The sequence below is a fragment of the Protopterus annectens genome, chromosome 11.part0 (assembly GCF_019279795.1).
Source record: "Protopterus annectens isolate FY-2018-M chromosome 11.part0, PAN1.0, whole genome shotgun sequence".
Classification (NCBI taxonomy): Eukaryota; Metazoa; Chordata; order Ceratodontiformes; family Protopteridae; genus Protopterus; species Protopterus annectens.
Genome location: NC_056745.1, coordinates 610742266 through 610763189, shown reverse-complemented (window position 1 = coordinate 610763189; position 20924 = coordinate 610742266). Strand labels below are relative to the sequence as shown.

Below are 20924 nucleotides of genomic sequence, written 5' to 3'. Positions count from 1 at the left end.
ACATGCAATAGCTATAATGTGAAATTTTTTTCAATGTTTCTTGTGTGCTTTTTAGTGAAAATCAATCAAAAAAGTGAAAATACTGAAAAATATGCTAAATAAATGATTTAGCAACTCAGGACCTGCAGTTAAGGAGGACAAGTAACTGTGTCTTGAAGCCGGGGGAAGTAAGGATGGATGGCAGATATAGATGTCCTTGAATAAGCTGAGCTGAGAAAAGCTTCCTTGTATGATATGTGTCACATGCTACATATAGTTGTATATTGTCTACCTCTAGTCCTGGAAGAACTCCACAAGCTAGAAAACATAGATCATTTCATACTGCAGGAATCACTAGCAGTTTACTACCATAAAGGCAGTTTGCAGTCTTTTGTGGCTTCTGGTTATAAACTAGAAACATTTAGGACTTCAATACTCTAACAAAACATTGTAATCAAGAAAGTTCCCACTCCATCAGACAAGTGCTAACATCATGGACCTTGTTAAAAATATTCAAGTCCTCTTCAGCTACCGCATGTGTTCTTTTGGCTCAAGATCTGGAAATCACTTGCCTACTCCATTAGGGCAAAACAAGCAATTGCCCAAGACCACTGTGCACTGTTTTTGTCTTTTTGGTTCCTTCAGCTGACCATCAGCTCACACCCAGGTCCTCTACTCATTCAACTGATCTAGCAGGTCTGCCTTATTCTCCCCTAAAATGACCCCAACTCAAGTCTGGAGTCAGTGAGGAGATCAAGGATGCTGGCTTTGGGAGTGCATTTTTATTTTTAGGCAGTAACTTTACCTTCCCACTTACACTTGCTTCTGTCATCGTAGGACACGTGTGCAATGAAGCACGCTGGTGTGTTGTCTGTCCTCTGTGGCTGCAAAGTACCCTTTCTTTCCTCAGACTACATCCTCCTGTGCATCCCTAGCCTAATGCATGAGCAAGTGCCCTACTCTGCATAATGGACATGCCCATCACCCCACATTAGTGCCTGAGATGCCCGAGCTGCTAGTCGAACAGGGGTCACCTAGACTGTATTCAGGGCTTTAGCCATCTGTGCCCCAGTGCTAACATACGTTGCACTGTTTTGGGGAGTTTTCCTTTCCTCAATGCTATGTGAATGTTAGTATATATAAATTTGGAAGAGGGGTCAGGAGGATAGGGAACTTGCCCCTTGGGAAAAAAACAATTTTCATCTGCACACGTAATGGCTGACTTTTGATTTTAAGAGCAAGGATGTGAAATGTGAGGTGTAAAGTTACAATCTTTCATAGTGAAAGTGTAGAAGTATTTTTTCTAATACTTGCTTTAAAGCTACACCAAGATGTACTTTCATGTACGTTAGCATGCTGAAAGGCCTCTAATTGAAAAACTAAGAGGCAGGAAATAATGCTTTTTTTTAAAAAGAAAGCTTCAAGATGCTCTTTCTCAATAAAACAATTTTAGATTCACTATGGTAGCTGATTCAGTGCAAGATGCTTTGAACATGCTGACTGGAAACTTAATATACCCAGCCAAGTAACTGGAAAGCTTCTCATTCACTCATCATATCAAAGCAGCTGCACTTGCTGTCCATTTTATAAATAAATGTGTGTTAATAAAGCTATTAAATGCTGCTTGTGTCCTACACAGGCATGCACCAGTACCAGTATATCACCCTGAACAGATTCTTATTATCAGATGATTGTATGTAGCACACAATGAACATTTTGCTGCTGATTTGCATGTTATTCTATGTACCAGGCATGTAGTGTTGCAAAGATTGACAATAACTGTGTGGTCCCTTCTTTGTAGCTGTTTTGTTCAGGTTTTCTTTTCCCATTGGCAACATAACTCTCACCTGTCCCTGATTTTGACTTAAATTTTAGCTCTGTCCTTAATCCCTCCGAAAACTGATGACTTCTGGGGAAAAGTTGGTGAATTGCACTTAATAAATTATGAAAATAATTAGAGTTATAGACTTGTTTTACTTCAGAAACTGTATATTAATTTGCATTCTCTTATCCTGTCAGTGTCTCAAGTCAATAGTACTAATATTGTAAAAGTGCCCCTAATTGTCCCTGATTTGTTGAGAGCTATGCCTGGCCGCATTAATAGCTCAGAGCCCCAGTGGACAAGCCCACATAACTTTATAGTAAGTAAACAAGTAAATAAACAAAGGGTGATTAATATGGCATCTCACTGATTGGTATGGGAAAGCTGAAATCTGCATCTTTTTGAAAAGAAATATGTTTTAATGTTTGTATAATAAGATACATGCTAATATTTAATATTAATGATTTTATAATCACAAAATTTCAGTTATGCTCTATGCACCACATTTTAAAATTCTTATCTTTCTAACCGGTATTTTCTAAAGCCTTTACTCTGTATTATCGCAAACATTTTCACTAGCTCATTTATTTTTTAATTCCTGTTTCTGGGCCTTACTTTATAACACTGCAGATAGTGCCTGAAGCTAATCCAGTCAAAGTAAAGGGCATCTGCATTATCCTTAAAGAACATTTAAAACAGCCATCTTTTTTAATTCAGGTTACATTTACTTAATTTGACACTGACTTTCATTTTGATTTCCACTACATAGATTGTGGGTAAGGAACCAGTCATGTTCACACCAATATGTCAGATGTACTTATACCTGGTTGCCACATGGTGACAGTATATGAACACTACACCATATCCCTTGACTATGTAAGCAAGTCTGTCAGAAGCTAAAACACAGCTGGCAGAAATAAACACTTATTTCACTCAACAGTTATCTGGTTAGCTTCAGAAAACATTTAGTAAAGTGTTCTGTGCTTTAAATGTGTTTCATTCTTTGAGGTATCTACAATTGATGATGACATTATAACAGACTATGACATTTTTTACCAGGTTGTTTTTCCCCGTAATAACATTTAGATTTTTATTCATACTGATTTTACTTAATGACAAAGTATACACTTCACCTTTGACAAGGCATTCTAAAATATAGTTAACTGAAATAAGCCCATGAACCATCACAGAAACAAACTTGCATTTTTAATTGGGGGTTGGGAGGGTGACTTAGTGGCTTAGTGGCTAAGGTGTTTGCCTTACAAACACAAGGTGCAGAGTTCAAGTCTCACAAAGGATAATTGGCTATGCTTAAAATGGCTTGCAAGGACAATTAGCTTAGTACTAAAACTATGAACCTAAACTAAAACTAATAGCTCTTCTATGCCCTGAAACCTCAAAGAAACAGTTAAATTAGTGTACTTGAAAATGAACTAGAAACTAGGTTAAGAAGGGAGGTGATGATTAGTGATCAGCAGTATGATTTCATGCCAGGAAAGAGCACTACAGATGCGATGTTTGCTCTGAGAGTGTTAATGGAGAAGTACAGAGAAGGTCAGAAGGAGTTGCATTGTGTCTTTGTGGACTTAGAGAAAGCTTATGACAGGGTGACCTGAGAGGAGTTCTGGTATTGTATGAGGAAGTCGGGAGTGGCAGAGAAGTATGTAAGAGTGGTACAGGATATGTACAAGGGTAGTGTGACAGCTGTGAGATCTGCAGTGGGAGTGACACATGGTTTTAAGGTGGAGATGTGATTACATCAAGGATCAGCTCTGAGCCCTTCCTTATTTGCAGTGGTGATGGACAGGTTGACAGATGAGATCAGACAGGAGTCCTCGTGGACTAAGATGTTTGCAGATGACATTGTGATATGTAGTGAGAGTAGGGAACAGGTTGAGGAGACCCTGGAGAGGTGGAGATATGCTCTAGAGAGAAGAAGAATGAAGGTCAGCAAGGCTAAGACAGAATATATGTGTGTGAATGAGAGAGAGGATAGAGGAATGGTGACGATACAGGGGGTAGAGTTGGCAAAGGTGGATGTGTTTAAATACTTGGAATCAGCAGTTCAGAGTAATGGCGAGTGTGGAAGAGAGGTAAAGAAGAGAGTACAGGCAGGGTGGAGTGCATGTAGAGGAGTGTCAGGAGTGATTTGTGACAGACGAGTACTAGTAAGAGTAAAAGGGAAGGTCTACAAGAGGGTAGTGAGACCAGCTATGTTATATGGGTTGGAGACAGTGGCATTGACAAAAAAGCAGGAGTCAGAGCTGGATTTGGCAGAGTTAAAGATGTTAACATTTGCACTGGGTGTGACAAGGATGGACAGGATTAGGGATAAGTATATTAGAGGGTCAGCCCAGGTTAGACGGTTTGGAGACAAAGCCAGAGAGGCGAGATTGTGTTGGTTTGGACATGTGCTGAGGAGGGATGCTGGATATATTGAGAAAAGGATGCTAAGGATGAAGCTGCCAGATAAGAGGAAAAGAGGAAGCCTAAGATAAGGTTTATGGATGTGGTGAGAAAGGACATGCAGGTGGTTGGTGTGACAGAGCAAGATGCAGAGGACAGGAAGAAATGGAAACAGATGATCCTTTGTGGTGCCCCCTAATGGGAACAGCCGAAAGAAAAAGAAGACTTGAAGATGAAGGTGAACGTGCATTATCATCAGTACCTGGTAACCTAGTAACAATTCATTAGTCTGTGCCAACACTGTGGTATCGTCTTTGGACACTTTAGCAATCTCTGGGTACCTCCATGTATTATTCAACATTTTCTTGCCCCACATTTTCTAGAGAAGACTTATCTGGAGAAGACTTGTTAACACACGTCAGTAAATGTTTCCAGTTCTGTCTGTCCACCTTACTATCAGAAGTCTTGGCCTCGGATAATTTTGGCTGCAATTTAAAAAGTGGTTTGATTTGTCTGTCATTATAATGTTTCTACCTTGGCTGATTCTGTTTCAGTCTGTCTTGTCTGGGAGTTAGCTACAAAGCAGACAAAGGATTTTTTTTATTCCACTGCATGATCCATCTGTGAGGGCACTAAACCAGTACCTTACAGTGGACTACATATCTATTCCAGCCAGTATTACTGTTTTTTTTTTAATAAGATGCTTAACTCTAAATAATCCTTTCAGCTTAGCCATTGGACTGTCCATAACATGGAGGTGACAAAACTTGATGGTTTCTTCTACTCTGAAAAAAATTCTTGAATTCCGCACTGTCATACTCTGGGCCATTGTCTATCATGGCAATATAAGGAATACCATACCTTGAAAATATAGCATTCCATGCATTAATAGCACCTTCATTTATGGCAACACAGACCTTTAAACAGGAATTAACACCAGTTAATCCAGACCCATTGATATAAGGATATATAGCTTTAACTATGACCCAAGCAACTCAGATGAGTTTAAATGCCTGTTTATTCTAGTTTTGGGTAGAAGAGATGTGAAATGATGCAGCTTTGCCTGAATACCTCTCTTGGAGGGGAAGCGTGACCAGTGTTTCACCAGGTATGCTGTCCATGGTTGAATCCCCAGAGAAGACTGAGGATTGTGAGAGGGTGCTATCTACAACAGGGACAGGGACAATGAGTACATCATGCAGAGACAACAAATGCAAACAGAGGCCCATTGCACACCTTACCCCCTTGGATGCTTTGAGTATGTACAGGGGAAAGTAGGGTTTATCCACAGAAGTCAAGTCCCCAAACATGTAGATGATGACTTCTTCTCCTTGTTCACTTGATCCTCATCCCAGGGAATCAGGTTCTTTGACAAAGTGTAATTGACCATCAAGGTTATGGAGGGGACAAGGCAAAAAAGTAATTAACATATATTAGATACATGCTTTCTTGATACATGAACAGAACCATCTCATGTATGGTTATAGGGCTTCCTTAAACTGAATATGATCTTTCTGTCTCTCACACACACACACACACACACACACACACACACACACACACACACACACACGCACACGCACACATGCACATACAGTTGTTTTCACTGTAGTTATACATTATTGAAAATACTACACCATATGTTAAAGCTAACTAGCTAGCTTTGGTGTCAGTACATTACCAAATTCCTGACCCTGTGTGTCACATTTACTTAAGTCTTAAATATCCTATGATTAACTTCAGTCTGAGTGCTATACATTGTCAAAATACTGACCTGTATACCACATATTATTAGTTTCTGTCTTCTTGGTTTAATTATATAACCTATCTTTGGTTCAAATGACTTTGACCTCAGTTTTCACCTGTTTTGCTTTATTTAAGTTTTGCATTGATCAGGTAAGTAATTATTTGTTCATGTTCTACAAGTATTTATATTTAACTTTTTTCTCACCTTCACATACAGATCTAGCTGGTCACCAGTTACCTGATGTTACTCCAATCACTTCTGTTCTAAGTGTCCCCAGTATTACTCCTAGCACTACCGTTACCACACCTATCAGCAAGTTAGAAAGGGAAAGGGGAACTGTAAGAACCCCGTAGTGTCACATTGCATAAACTCAATGGTATCACATATGCTGGCTTAGTACACCAGGGAATTTTGTGTGCGCCCTAACTGGGCAGGGCTGCTGGATGACATGAGCATCACTGCACATAATCTCGATTAGCTCCCCGTGCCCTCCCTGGTATGCTGAATTCATCAGCTATCTGCTGTGTGATTACAACCTTATCCCCATTATGTGAGGAGCATTAGATCACAAACACAAACCCTATACGTCTTCCTGGAAAAGGGGAGCTGAAAAGCTGCTTCTTCTTACCTCTCCCTACCTGACTCCTGTAATTTCTGTGAAACTAATTAAACTCTCAATATCCGGTATGTAGTTAGGGCTCACTTCCTGTATGCCGCAGAGCCATTTTTTTCCCTTTGCTGTTGCCACAAACCACCCAGCTTATCTGCCTGCATCCAGTGGATCCATTCATAATACCCACTGAATGAAAGCCATATTCATTCCCAAGGCAGAGCACAAGCCCTATGACTCATTCATGCCCTTATTTGGGTTGAAGCTAACCAGATGATGCACTCAGAGGGAAGAGTTGGTGCTAGGGAACAGGCTAGTTTGCTGATGGCGCAGACTCTCTCCTCTACCTAACTTGCTATCATCGGTGGCTTGTGAGCTCTTCGTTTGCTGCTCACAGGGGTATTATGCATGCTACCACACATATCCCAATGCTCCACCCATGTAGTGCATGTCTGTGGAGCAGTTGTATCATCAGGTCCAGTGGATGGTACAGCTGTCATCCACTAGGTCTTACTAGTGCAGCAAAGTTCTACAGTCTGGTCCATTGACTATTACCAAACTACTGTACACTACAAATTCAGGTAACTGAACATGAATCATCTGGACCACAGGAAATAATTTATCCCTGTATGTGTGTACTTGTGCCTTATTTTATGCATAGCTGTCTAACCCAGAAATACCCTTTCTTTCTTTCTTTTAGAAAGCCCTTCCATTACCTATGATTTTCATTTTGTTCTAATTTCATATATTGTAAATACCTGCAAGTTGAATTCTGCTGTACTAATGTGTGTGGTAAAATCATCTAACACAATATGTATATATACATCCTCTGTGAATTACTTAATTAATGTAACATTATGTATTTTGGCTGGATAGTTGCTGAAAAGTGTCCTTAGACTTGTTGACTTAAGGTATCAAATTAATAAATAAGACCCACAAAGAAATTAAAATAATTCAGAGCAGATAATGAAATGTAATAAGAGTGTGATGGAAAACTAGTGATTCTGATGGATACAGCTGAGAAATGGACTGTGGAAAGCTGAGGACAGCTTTCCATTTTACAGTGCATTGGTAAAACTGTGTGTACAGTCCTTGGTCCAGTCATGGTGCTAAATACAACAGAGGAAATTATGTCAGTAAACAATGAGCAGAGGTAGTTTATCAAATGGAAGGTGCAGAGGTGCAGCAGTAGCATTGTCACCTCACAGTAAGAGGTTCTCCGGTTCGATTCCCGACTGGAGTGCCTTCTATGCAGAGTCTGCATGTCCTCCCTGCATTCATGTGGGTTTTCTCTGGGTACTCCGGTTTCCTCCCACGTTACAAAAAGGCATGCGTCTGGAACATTTCTCCCCAGGCCTTCTCCAAAAATTGGCTTCATTCTAAGTCGGACTTTCCCAGTAAACAAATGTTAAATAAAAATAAAAGAAATAAAATGCTATGGGAAATACTGACACTGGAGAAAAAGACAGGACTCCAAGTGGTTGAAATGTATATACTGCATGACAGATGGGGGGGGGGGGGGTGAAATAATATACCATATTTTTAAAGGACAGGTGTGTTTGATAAAAATGAAGATGCAGGGCAGAGAGAAGGAAACATTGATGTTCACAAGAAGTTGGAAGAAAACATTTATTATTATATTTCTACCAATATTGTTAGACCATGGAGGTCACACATAGTGGTCCAACAGTATCTAACACGTTGGTTAGAATTTAGAAAGCTGTATTCTGATCAAACTCATTTTGATCTAATTGTATTTTTCTTAGAATGAAATTGAGTTGCTGAAAGCAGAAAATGATCGACTAAAAGCTGAGACAGGAAGTACTGCAAAATCTGGACGCCCTTCATCAGAATCAAGTACCTCCTCCTCTTCCTCTCGTCAGTCTTTGGGACTTTCCTTAAATAATCTGAACATTCCTGACTGTGTAACATCAGGTGAGAAGAAATGTCTTTGAAGATGTCCCTGATTTTTATATTCACATAATCTTTAATGTGATTGCCTGCAGGAAAACATTTCAGGGAAGTAAAGCTGACTACACAATTAGTTTTTGAGACATTAAATGAATGTAGACCATGAAAGTATTGTATACTGGATTCCATGTCATAAAGATTTTAACATTGTCAAAAGGTCAGATATAATTATGTGCAAAATGGCTTCAGCATAGTGAACAGTCTGCCCAATAGATGTATGTAAAACATTCCATAAGCTTTTCCATTTAACTTTTTAGAAACAGATTTATAGTAAGCATAGTGAGAAAAGATTAGATAAGCTGTCCCTCCAATTTTTGTTTTAGAATATCTTAACGGCACTATCAATTTTCTGAAGTTTATTTTGTGATTTGGTTGTGACCTGCATTATCATGTTTAGACATGGGATTTTTCTTTGTTAGGTATCAATATATGTGGTAAACCTAATTCATCAAATGCTGAATTACATGCTTACAGAACTCATCCTTCTTGTTATAAAATTACAGGCCAGAGGTACTAATGAGCTGTGTAAAATCACAACTAATTAGTACCTCTGGCCTCAAGCCTAATTAGGAAAGAATACTCTTTCTAAAGATTTTAAGCAGAAAATTCTTGGAATGGTGTTATGAACCGAAGCAGGACCATAAAGTTTCAAATGCATACACTGTAGTTATTGATAATCATTATAAACTATTTTCGCCAGTAATTACAAGATAACTCAGGTTATACATATTCAAAGATGTTATGTTCAAGAACTTTCCCCTTAAATGCCTGTTCTGTTTGACACATTATTTTCAGTGACCGTAAGAGCTGACTTTTATCAGTAGAAAGGTGCAGTGTTTTAGACAGTAACCATAAGCAGCAACTTAAAAATGTTCTATGTGGGAAAAAGGAAGCTTTTTTATTGTTTTTGCACATTCATAGTAAACATATATTTAACAGCTTTTGGCACTGTAACACTTGTAACTTATTGCCCTTAACCATTACCGTACTGGTGGAAAACGTTTGAGCTCTCAAGCTTCAACTGCCTGAGTTTCAACTCGCTGAATATCGGAGTTCCTCTGTTCCATTCTCCGAGAATTGTGCTGGAAGTAATTCCCTTTTTTGAGTAAGTAACCTTGGAGCTGGTATATATATATATATATATATATATATATATATATATATATATATATATATATATATATATATATATATATATATATATGTTTGAGGGGTGCAGGAGGGCTTGCCCCCCTGTCATTGTCAGAAAGTTGTGCCAGAAGTGATTCCCTTTTTTGTGTAATTAACCTTGGAGCTGGTGTATATAAGTTTGGGGGGTATGGGTGGAGTCTTGCCCCCATGCAGAAACACTTTAAAAAGTGGTTAGGCAACATGTTTTTGGCAAATCCAATTCAGGGATTCTGATCCTCAATGCAACCGCTTTCATTCATTCATAGTGGAAGCGTATTTAGCATACTTCAAAAACTACAACACTTTTTGTGTGGGGAAGACAACATGCAATTTCAAGATATCTAAACATTTTACTGCTTTTGGGAAAAAAAGCAACGATAAGTGTGTTTAATAATCAGCTAACAACTGATTCTTGCATGTGTTTTATTTTCAAATTTCAAGGTTCTAACCTTGAATATGAGAGGCAATTTATCACAACTAGATGAAAGACTATAATTTGATAAGAAAGCTTTATATTTCTCTGTTTCCAGATTTTAATGGACAGATCATTTTAGACCTTTTATTAGCCTGAAGGCGGCTAAAGCACTTATTGGTTGCTCATTAGTTGACAAGTAATATGCAGGTGTCGGTTATTAAATGCTTCCTTGAATCTAAAGAAAGGGTAAGACACAGTAACTTATATTCCAATAAATTTGCAGTCTTTATTTTCAGAGTCACTTTGCTCAGCATTTCTTGTAATATTTCCCACCACACGTTTCGTTACATATTTACAGTCATTTCTCTGAAAGGCATACAGCCAAACCTTGCTATCATTATAAATGAGAGATCAGGCATTGTTCCTCTTTCTATCCCCATTTAAATTCATTTTCTGTTAATTAGTTTTAATAACAAAACATTTTCTGCTAATTAGTTACACTAACAAAAAATGTGATGGTACTTGGAATCATCTGCTTAATTAGATTCACTCAAAACATGTGACGGTACTTGACACAAATCACGCTAATGCTGGCATGTACACGGCTACATTTCATCTTGATAAAGAGACTATTTGGACATTAAAGTTAAATATGCTGTCAATAGTATGTAGATCTGTGAGCAAATACATAGGTTTCAGCAAGCAGAAACATGGACAGACACCTTACGTGGGAAGTCTGACTGAAGCATCATTCCATTGTGTTACAATTGTAGCAGAATATATAAAAACATAAACCAACAAAAGGCAGAAAAATAGTAGATCCAATACATCATGAGAGTAGTATTATAAATTACTCAAACACTGGCAGAAATGTTTGCAAGTTTTTTTATTTAACAGATTAAAAGTGTATGAATAGCACATTTCAGTTTGAAAACATTTAAAGAACAGAAGGTGCATGTATGACAGCAAAGCAGTTGTCACATGTGGGAAAAACTAAAAGAAATTAGACAGAACCCTGTGCCCAGGGTATAGGGTTTGATAACTTTGATCTCCATTTGCCTACTGTTGTAACGTTGAACAAGTTACTTTACTAGACAGTGGCCCTGGATCACTCATAAAAAAGATAGTTATGTTTAGTGGGCTTACCCAATCAACTCCTCCTTCTTCTTCTGGCTGTTGCTGTTAGGGGTCGCCATAGCGGATCATCTGTTTCCATTTCATCCTGTCCTCTGCATCTTGCTTTGTCACACCACCCACCTGCATGTCCATTCTTAGCATCCTTCTCCAATATACCCAGCATTCCTCCTCAACACATGTCCAAACCAAGGCAATCTCACTTGTCTGGCTTTGTCTCCAAACTGTCCAACCCGAGCTGACCCTCTAATATACTTATTCCTAATCCTGTCCATCCTCGTCACAGCCATTGCAAAGCTTAACATCTTTAATGCTGCCACGTCTAGCTCTGACTCCTGCCTTTTTGTCAGTGCCACTGTCTCCAACCCATATAACATAGCTGGTCTCACTACCCTCTTGTAGACCTTCCTTTTTACTCTTACTTGTACTCGTCTGTCATAAATCACTCCTGACACTCTTCTCCACCCACTCCATCCTGCCTGTACTCTCTTTTTCACCTCTCTTCCACACTCACCATTACTCTGAACTGTTGATCCCAAGTATTTAAACTCATCCACCTTTGCCAACTCTACTCCCTGCATCCTCACCATTCCTCTATCCTCCCTGTCATTCACACACATATATTCTGTCTTAGTCCTGCTGACCTTCATTCCTCTTCTCTCTAGAGCATATCTCCACCTCTCCAGGGTCTCCTCCACCTGTTCCCTACTCTCACTACAAATCACAGTGTCATCTGCAAACATCATAGTCCACGAGGACTCCTGTCTGATCTCATCTGTCAACTTGTCCATCACTATTGCAAGTAAGAAAGGGTTCAGATCTGATCTTTAATGTAATCCTGCCTCCAGCTTGCATGCATCCATCACTCCTACCGGAGACCTCACCACTATCACACTGCCATCATACATATCCTGTACCACTCTTACATACTTCTGTGCCACTCCTGACTTCCTCATACAATACCGCCACTCCTGACTTCCTCATACAATACCACAACTCCTCTTTAGCCACCCTGTCATATGCTTTCTCTATGTCCACAAAGACACAATGCAACTCCTTCTGACCTTCTCTGTACTTCTCCATCAACACCCTCAGAGCAAACATCGCATCTGTAGTGCTCTTTCCCAGCATGAAACCATACTGCTGATCGCTAATCATCACCTCGCTTCTTAATCTAGCTTCCGCTACTCTTTCCATAACTTCAAGCTGTGACTGATCAATTTTTTCCCTCTGTAGTTGCTACAGCTCTGCACATCACCCTTATTCTTAAAAATTGGTACCAATATATTTCTTCTCCACTCCTCAGGCATCCTGTCACTTTCCAAGATTTTGTTAAACAGTCTGGTTAAAAACCCCACTGCCATCTTTCCTAAACACCTCCATGCTTCACAGGTATGTCATCTGGACCAACAGCCTTTTCATTTTTCATCCTCTTCATAGCTGTCCTTACTTCCTCCTTGCTAATGCGTTGCACGTCCTGATTCACTATCCCCCATCATCCAATCCTCTCTATCTCTCATTCTCTTCATTCATCAGCCCCTCAAAGTACTCTTTCCATCTGCTCAACACACCCTCCTCATCTGTGAGTACATTTCCCTCATTATCCTTTATCACACTAATTTGCTGCACATCTTTCCTAGCTCGGTCCCTCTGTCTAGTCAGTCGTACAGTTCTGCTTCTCCCTCCTTAGTGTCCAAACTTTCATACAATTCACCATATGCCTTATCCTTAGCCTTTGCCACCCATCTCTTTACCATATGCCTCATCTCCTTGTACTGCTGTCTACTTTCTTCATCTCTCTGACAATCCCATTTCTTCTTCACCACCCTCTTCCTCTGTATACTTTCCTGTACTTCCTCATTCCACCACCAGGTCTCCTTGTCCTCCTTGCTCTGCCCAGATGTCACACCAATCACCTTTCAAGCTGTCTCTCTTACCACCTCTGCTGTGACTGCCGAGCTATCTGGTAGCTCTTCACTGCCACCCAGTGCCTGTCTTAACTCTTCCCTGAACCCCACCTTACAGTTATCCTTTTTCATCTTCCACCATTTGATCCGTGGCACTACCCTCATTCTCCTCCTCATCGTGATTGCCAGCGTCATTGTACAGACCACCATCCTATGCTGCCTAAGCACTCTTTCCCCTGTCACCACTTTGCAGTATCCAGTCTACAAGAAAAACGTTTCAACTGTGTGTGTGTGTGTGTCCATGCAGCCAAAATATAACAACCAGGAAGCTGCAAAATTAGGCTCACATAGTGACACAGAGAGTCTTTAGGATAAAAAATGTGCAAGTACCAATAGTTAAATCACATAAGCATAACTCCAGAAAAGAAGACACCAGTCTTGGTAAAGTTTTAAAAACATCAGTATATTGAATAAAAACTTGAATCACAACACAAAATACAACGGTTAAGCATTTTCATCCCTAGACACATTGGGACTTCATCTTCATCATCTGAAACTCAAATGTATGTCACTATTCACTGACTTTAATCCTCCATGATTTGTTAACTGCAGACTTTATGAGGAGCAGACCAACCAAATGAGGCAAAAATTGAGATACTCTGCAAAAATGTGGACTGTAGAGAGTCATGAAAGGTGAGTGTATATGTCTCAGCATTGTATTACCACCAACACATTATCTCGGATTCATTTCAACAAGTGTACATTAGTGGCATACACTCCATGAGGTCAAAAATTCATGCCTCTTAGAAAGGAAAATATTACACACTAAAAGTAGCGTGGTATGCTAAAAGGCTGGATTATTTAGGTGTATGCAGCCTTTCAGTTTATTTGCTAAATTAAAGTATTAACATTTCATGGGCATCAATCAAGTCAGCCTTAATTAACCTTGGCATTCTTGAAAATAAATATAATTATTCACCAAAGATCTTTCCATCATTCATACACTTTCAATATGAAACTTGAATATGTCAGCATTTTATTTCTTATCTTACATGCTTAGAACCTACTGTATTGTGTAGTTGTGCTTTTCTAATCAGCACAACCTAGCTAACTATACAAAATAAGCTGTACTGTTGGCATTACTGATGCAGCCTTTTGGTGATGCCATTTATTAGATGAACTGTTTTCATATAAGCTGGCCTTTTAGATGTGACAGTTTGTGTCATCGGGGGGGCAGGCTCCTAAGGCACTTAATCATAGGTGTATCTAGGCGTACTTGCTGTGTTCCCCTGAGACCATTTCTTTCTTTTTTTACCATCACTCAGACAAATTATGACTCAGAAAGCATAGAAAATTAAAATTGCCTTCTCTAACGTCTTCAACATACATCTATACATACCATGTGAGGTGACGGAAATACTCTTACAAACATCCTTTTTGTGATCAAACGGGGGTCAACAGCTGATAATAGCTGATATACTTATTTAGCGCATGGGGCAACAGAAAGGTATGAACATTTTAAAATAGGTGAGCGTCCAAGCCAAAATTATGAGATCTGAGTACAAAAGAATTTCTACCTGCACCCTTTGTAGTCCTTTTCAGACAATATGAATGAAGGAGAGAGAGTTTTGTTTGCATTTTTGATGTATGTGTTTCATAAAGAAGTACAAAGGAAGAATAAACGAATAGCCATGATTGGTATGTCTTTTGCATGTTCTTTACATAACTGTACTGGACAGAAAGGAAAGTGTTTATAAACCTTCCTTCTCAAACTTTGAGTGAAAGAAATGACTTATGAATGCTAACAAATAGTGGAACTATCCAGAACTATCCAGACACTTTATAAACCACTTGTCATCTTGAAGGTCATGGTGGTAATAAGTAAACTTCTGTTTCTACTGGCAACAATTTCCAGCTCATCTTGTCAGGACCAGATTAACAAAAGTGCTGATAGAGCTGTAGCTCCAGGCCTAAATGTGTGAAATAGGCCTAATTTTGTCTGAAATCTTGTGCCATTTTCAAGATGAATTAGAAGGCCCAATATAATTTGGAGCTCCAAGTCCACGGGGCCCGTAATCCAAAACTGCATCTTGTAAAATTTCAAAGTGTTTCTAGGTAATCAGAGATGAAACTCCTTAAAAATGTCCAGGGTCTACCCTAGAACATCATCCTAGTGTGCCATGCCTGGTGCACCTCTCATGGAAGGTGCCTGAGGGCATACACAAGCACTTCTTTCAACACAGATGAGAAGTGGCTGTACTCTGAGATCTTTCCAAGTTGTTGTTGAGCCCCTTACTTTGCCACAGTGAGAAGTTCAGTTACTGTGTAAAAGGAAACTCACCAGTGCCCCTGTTATGCTTGTATCCATGATCTCATCCTTTTGGTCACTAACAAAAGCTTATGACAGTAGAACTTACTTTATTTACAAAGTGTTGACAATGCTAATATTTGTTCATGAACAAAGACCTGATCTGCTGATGTTCTTCCATTTCACTGTCACAGTATTCATTACAACAAGGGTGCCCTGCCAAGGGCATCCTGATGTCCAGCCAGTATACCAAAACCTTTAGGTTGCTTTAATGTATGCCGTACATCACACATATGCTTCTCGTGTAGCGTAGGACATAAAGATGTCTGGATGTGCCATCCTCTGAATTTCTTTGCTGCCAGTTCAAACACCATCTCTTGATCATCGGCGTGAACACCCTTTCCATTTCTGGTTCAACAAGCCATTTCAGATTAAGTGCCCTGTTGAGGTTTTTTTATCTTATCTTTTTCTTTTGTGTTGTTGCTTGTGGGGTTTCATGCATCCAAGAAGGCTAGATGCCAGTGTGAGAGACAGAGTCCCCATAAAGAATGCCATAAGCAGAGCTTATTTTGTCATGGCACTTCCCATGACCATACATCCTGTTCAATTTGTCAGACCTTTGTTCCTAAGACTGTCTGTAGTCAGCTTTCTTCTTTGGATTTGTATTTGGAGAACCAACATCTTAAGCTTTTAGCTAAAGACATGATGGAAGGAACTTTCAGCTCCGAGTGACAGCTGTCCATGAAGAAGGCCAAAAAGTCTAGGTCTGATTCTTCTGCTGTGTAGTTTCTGCCAGATGTCTCTCCCAAAGCTAGTGAAAGCCAGGAGGATCACTCGACTCTGCCATTGGATTCTTCTGCCACGACTGTTTCAGAGACTGACATGGATACAACTTTACATGCCAGACATCCACTTCAGATGTTCAGGGCGAACTAAGGCTGATTATTTCTGAGGGGCTTAGGGGTGTTCCTCAGATTTTGTTCAGAAAGGAAGCTCTGAATACTATTATTGAATGCTGCCCTGGGTAGGAACCTTCTAAGTTTTATAAGGCAGATGTCCCATTGAAGAAAGTGCAAAACACTAAGCATATTTCTCTAGCTCAGCAGAGTGAATGGCAGAATTTCACTCAGGGGGTGTTTAATGCTTTGGATGGCTTTGAAACCTCCTCATGGAGTCTCTGTTCCAGCTCCCCCTTGGTCCTCCACTCCCCTTAAAGGATCCAGGGAACAGGATTTGTCTGAGGAGGAGGTGGATTCAGGTGAGGAATCCCTTGCTTATTCATTTCAGATTCCCTCTCCTTTAGACTGTGGGTCTGAGGAAGAGGAATCTAGTAGTCCTCCAGAATGATGAAGTTTTTTAAATGAGATTGTGCCCCAGTTTCTGAGGTACGTTTGGTATTACAAGCTTCTGCAAATGGACTCTTCTAGACCTTCTGCTGTTCCTCTTGTTTTGGCTGCTTTGTTGGATGCTTTTTCTACTGCATCTAATGCTCCTGATTCCCAGCCCCCTGCCCCCAAGATACCTGATAAGTTTTATAGGGTACCTGAGGACTATACATTTCTATATAGATGTCCTTCTGCTGACCCTCCTGTGATGTCTGGGACATCTGACAAGCCTTCTCAGTTGCTGCCTTCTACTCACTTACCTCCTTCTGATAAAGACAGCAGAGTTATGGAAAGGCCAGGTAAGAAGGTTTATGCCCCTGCTAATTTGGCTTTTAGGATGGTCAGTTATCAGACCCATATTTCCAGATACAGTCTGGTTCTTCTTTCCCATGCCTGTCAGGTAATTTCTGATCTCCCAGAATCTAAAGGAAAGACTTCTGCTCTTTCTCTTTGAGAGACTTTGTCCCAGGTGACTCGCCATTCCATTAAGTGTAGTTGTGATGCAGCAGATGTTTCTTCTAGGGCTGCTAACTTTGGTTCTGTGATGAGGAGATATTCCTGGCTTTGGTTTCAACCTTTGCCTGATGATATTAAGGCTAATGTGATGGATGCTCCTCTGGATAACAAGCACTTGTTTGGTGAAGCTGCTGCTTATTTGTTTAAGTCTCTTCAGGATAAGGGCAGGGCCTTGCAGAAGTTTAAACATGTTTTTGTGTCTCCTGTGCCTAAATTTCAGTGAAATTACCCTAATAAGACAACCTTTGTTTGTAGGCAGTCTTGTCCTCCCCCCAGGGTAAGAAGGGTGAGAAGCGGGCTCCTTCTGCTAAAGCTACCCAAAGTTCTGTGCCACAGATGTCTCCGTTTCCTAATAAACCAGGTGTTGTTTGAACCTGTTCTTCTCAACTACATTTGCCTTCTTTCCCTTTCTCTTTCTGTTTGGTAAAGATTATTCAAGATCACTGGGTTCTGTCCATTATCTGCCTAGGGTATTTCATGGTCTGGAAATCTCTTCCCCCTTTTATGGGCATTCATCATCCCCATCTGGAACAGTTGTCTTTTTTTTCCATTGTGCTTCAGGATCTCTTGACTCATAGGTTCATAGGTTCATAGGTAGGTACTAGGCTATTGGCCCTAGGGCCTATATAAGCCTAGCCAAAAAGGTACCCTGGCTTTCGCCACCCAAAAAAGTAATTTTCCTGTGCTCCTGTCGAGCAGAGCCACAGAGGTGATCCCCGTGGTGAATTTCCTGTTTCCCATCCAATCATCAAGACTCAGGGAACTATTCAGGAAGTTCCAATTTCCCAAAGGGGGAAGGGATTTTACTGCAGAATATTTTTGGTGCCCAGGAAAGAGGGCACTTGGAGACCTATTCTGTACCTCTCTCATCTAAACACTTTTCTGAAGGTCCCCTCTTTTCGAATTTTATCCCTTCAGCTTTTTTCCCTCTTCTGCTTCCTCAGGCTTATCTGGTATCTCTGGAACTCAATGACGCTTATCTTCATATCCTAATTCATCCCTTTTTCAGGAAATTTTTAAATTTCTCTGTTGCTTCCTGGCATTTTCAGTTTTGTGCTTTGCCCTCTAGCCTTTCTACTGCCCCAAGTCTTTCCCTACTTGGACAACCTCCTGTTTCAGGCATCCTCTCCAGAGATCTCCCTTCTGCAGAGCTTGGGATTCACTATCAATTTCAAAAAGTCCTTTCTGACTCCTCCTCAGAATCATGTCTTTCTGGGGGTGCAGGATCTAGACTGTCCCTCTGCTGGCATCCCTGCCTCCTCCTAAGGCCCTAACTTAATTTCCAGTTTTCAATCCCTTCTTCCTCTGACCTCAGTAACAGCAAGGGAGTTTCTGAGAGGTCTGGGGTTCATGGCTTCCACCATTCCTATCCTCCCTTTTGCCAAACTCTACATGAGAAAATTAAGTGGTTTCTAAAGCCACTATGGCTTCAGAATTCTCATCCCCTTGGATTTTTACTTCGTCTTCTTCTGTGTCTCAAGCAGGAACTTCAGTGGTAGATTCAACAGTTGACTCTCGATCCAGGACTCCTTTTCATCCACCTCTTCACTCTCAGGAGCTGTTCTTAGATGCTTAAGATGTTGGATGAGGAGCAGCTTTTGGCTCCCTAAAGGTGCCGAGATTCTGGTCAGCTCATCAACAAAGACCACATCAATGTCAAGGAGATGAGAGCTCTTCTGCTGGCTCTTCAGACCTTTCATCCTCTCTTCTCCCAAGGACCTCTCAAGTTGTTTACAGACAGTACCATAGGTATGTCAACAAAGAGGGAGACAAGGTCTTATCTTCTTTGCCGGTTGGCACTCCTAGTGTGGGAACTAGCTATCTAGTATCAAGTGACTCTTCAGGAAGTTTACATTCCTTCAGGTAAAAACTTTGTGGCAGACTGTCTGAGCAGGTCTATAACTTAATCCCCCAAATGGATGCTTCACAGAGATGACATTGTCCACCAGTGGTGTACTTCTCAAATGGATCTTTTTGCTCCACTCTGAACACACCACTTTCTCTGCTTTGTGCCAGAGACCCAGGTCCTCTGGTTTGGAAAGTGAACGCCCTCTCTTTTTTTGGAAGGGGATATTTCATTATGCTTTCCCTCCCCTTCCTCTCATCCCAGAAGTCAAGTTCAAAATACAACAGGATGCTTCCAAAATCTCGTTTGTGACCCCCTTTTGGCTGAGACAGCATTGGTTTCCTCTTCTTCTGTTTTTAGCCAAGGACAATCATCATAAGTTACCTCACAGGGTGGACCTACTCACACAAGACAAGGAATCTCTCATCCATCCCCACTTGTCCACTCTTCAGCTGACATTGTGAGTGATAGGATTTTGATTCCACACAGACACCTTTTTCTGAGGATGTTAGGGTCTTGCAGGAGGTCAGGAAATGTGCTACATGGAAATCCTACTTATCCAAATGGAAGAGGTTTTCTGTTTGGTGTCTTTCTCATAACCTGGATCCACTTATGTGGATGTTCCTTTTATCCTCTCTTATCTGTGTGAACTGCTCAGTGCTGGGTTGGCGTATTCTTCTGTTAAGGCCCACTTATCAGATATTTCTTTTTGTCTGCCTTTATCACCTCCTTTAGCTTCTAGATTCTAAGCAATTCCTTAATTAAAGGCATCCTACATATTAAGCCTCTCTGGGATCTTAATTTTGTTTTAGAAAAAATGACCTAAGCTCCTTTTGAGCCTGCAGCTTCAGCATCCTTGCAACATTGCTCTGTTCTTCTGTTAGCCCTTACTTCTGCCAGACAATTGTCTGAGCCTCCAGCCATTATGGCTTGTATTATGATGTGAGGTATTGCCAGCTATCCCGGAGAGATATGGTCAGTGGATGTGTAACATATGCCAGCATAGCTAGCTGGAATTGTGTAAATAATTATATGTCATTTGTATATCAAACTGATTTGTACAGGTGCTTGTGTTGAAAATGTGTTTGGAAAGTTGCTTGTGTTAAAAATGTACCAATAGTGGATCCTGCTGGACAGAAAAAGAAGTATACCTGTATGTCAGACTGTATGGTAACTATTGAAATTAATACATTGTAACAGAGGATACTGGAAGAGAAGAGTAGTTGTTTTATAGCTTCCAGATGCTATAATACATCTTAGCAAAGCTCTATCTGTGTGTATGGTAACAAATATGTTTGAGATTCTGGTTCAGTTTCTAGTAAAGGGGGTAGTATGGGAACCAGAAGTCAGATGACCAGATGTATGTGATGTCATTCTGTAATCCAGGATTGAAGTAATGTTTCAATACTGTATGAGGCAGACATCTCAGGGCACTTGTTTTTGACACCTGACATAGAAGGATCACTTACCTACTCCATCTTGCCTTGCTTTAGTAAGTAATCAGGAAATAGTAATTCTTTAGATCAGTCAGGAAAATATAGTTACATTAGTTAAGTATTGTTTTTTTCTGTAACTGTGTAAACATGTCCACCAGTGTTATTTTTAATATTTCCTGTGATTGAAACTCTGGTGTTTATTGTAAATATATATTTAGTATGTTCATGTTATTTTATTATTTATTATTAAATATATTTAAACTTTTCATTAT

At 40.1% G+C, this 20924-nt stretch overlaps 1 protein-coding gene across 5 annotated transcripts in view; it reads left to right on the top strand.

The window, feature by feature from the left end:
- NAV3 (neuron navigator 3) overlaps window positions 1-20924 on the top strand; it is a 1719037-nt gene that overhangs the window by 1623397 nt on the left and 74716 nt on the right. For all 5 annotated transcript variants that reach the window (XM_044088077.1, XM_044088075.1, XM_044088074.1 and 2 more), the window contains one exon: window positions 8331-8499. In XM_044088077.1, the coding sequence (XP_043944012.1) occupies window positions 8331-8499 (169 nt within the window). The remainder of the gene's footprint in view (window positions 1-8330; window positions 8500-20924) is intronic.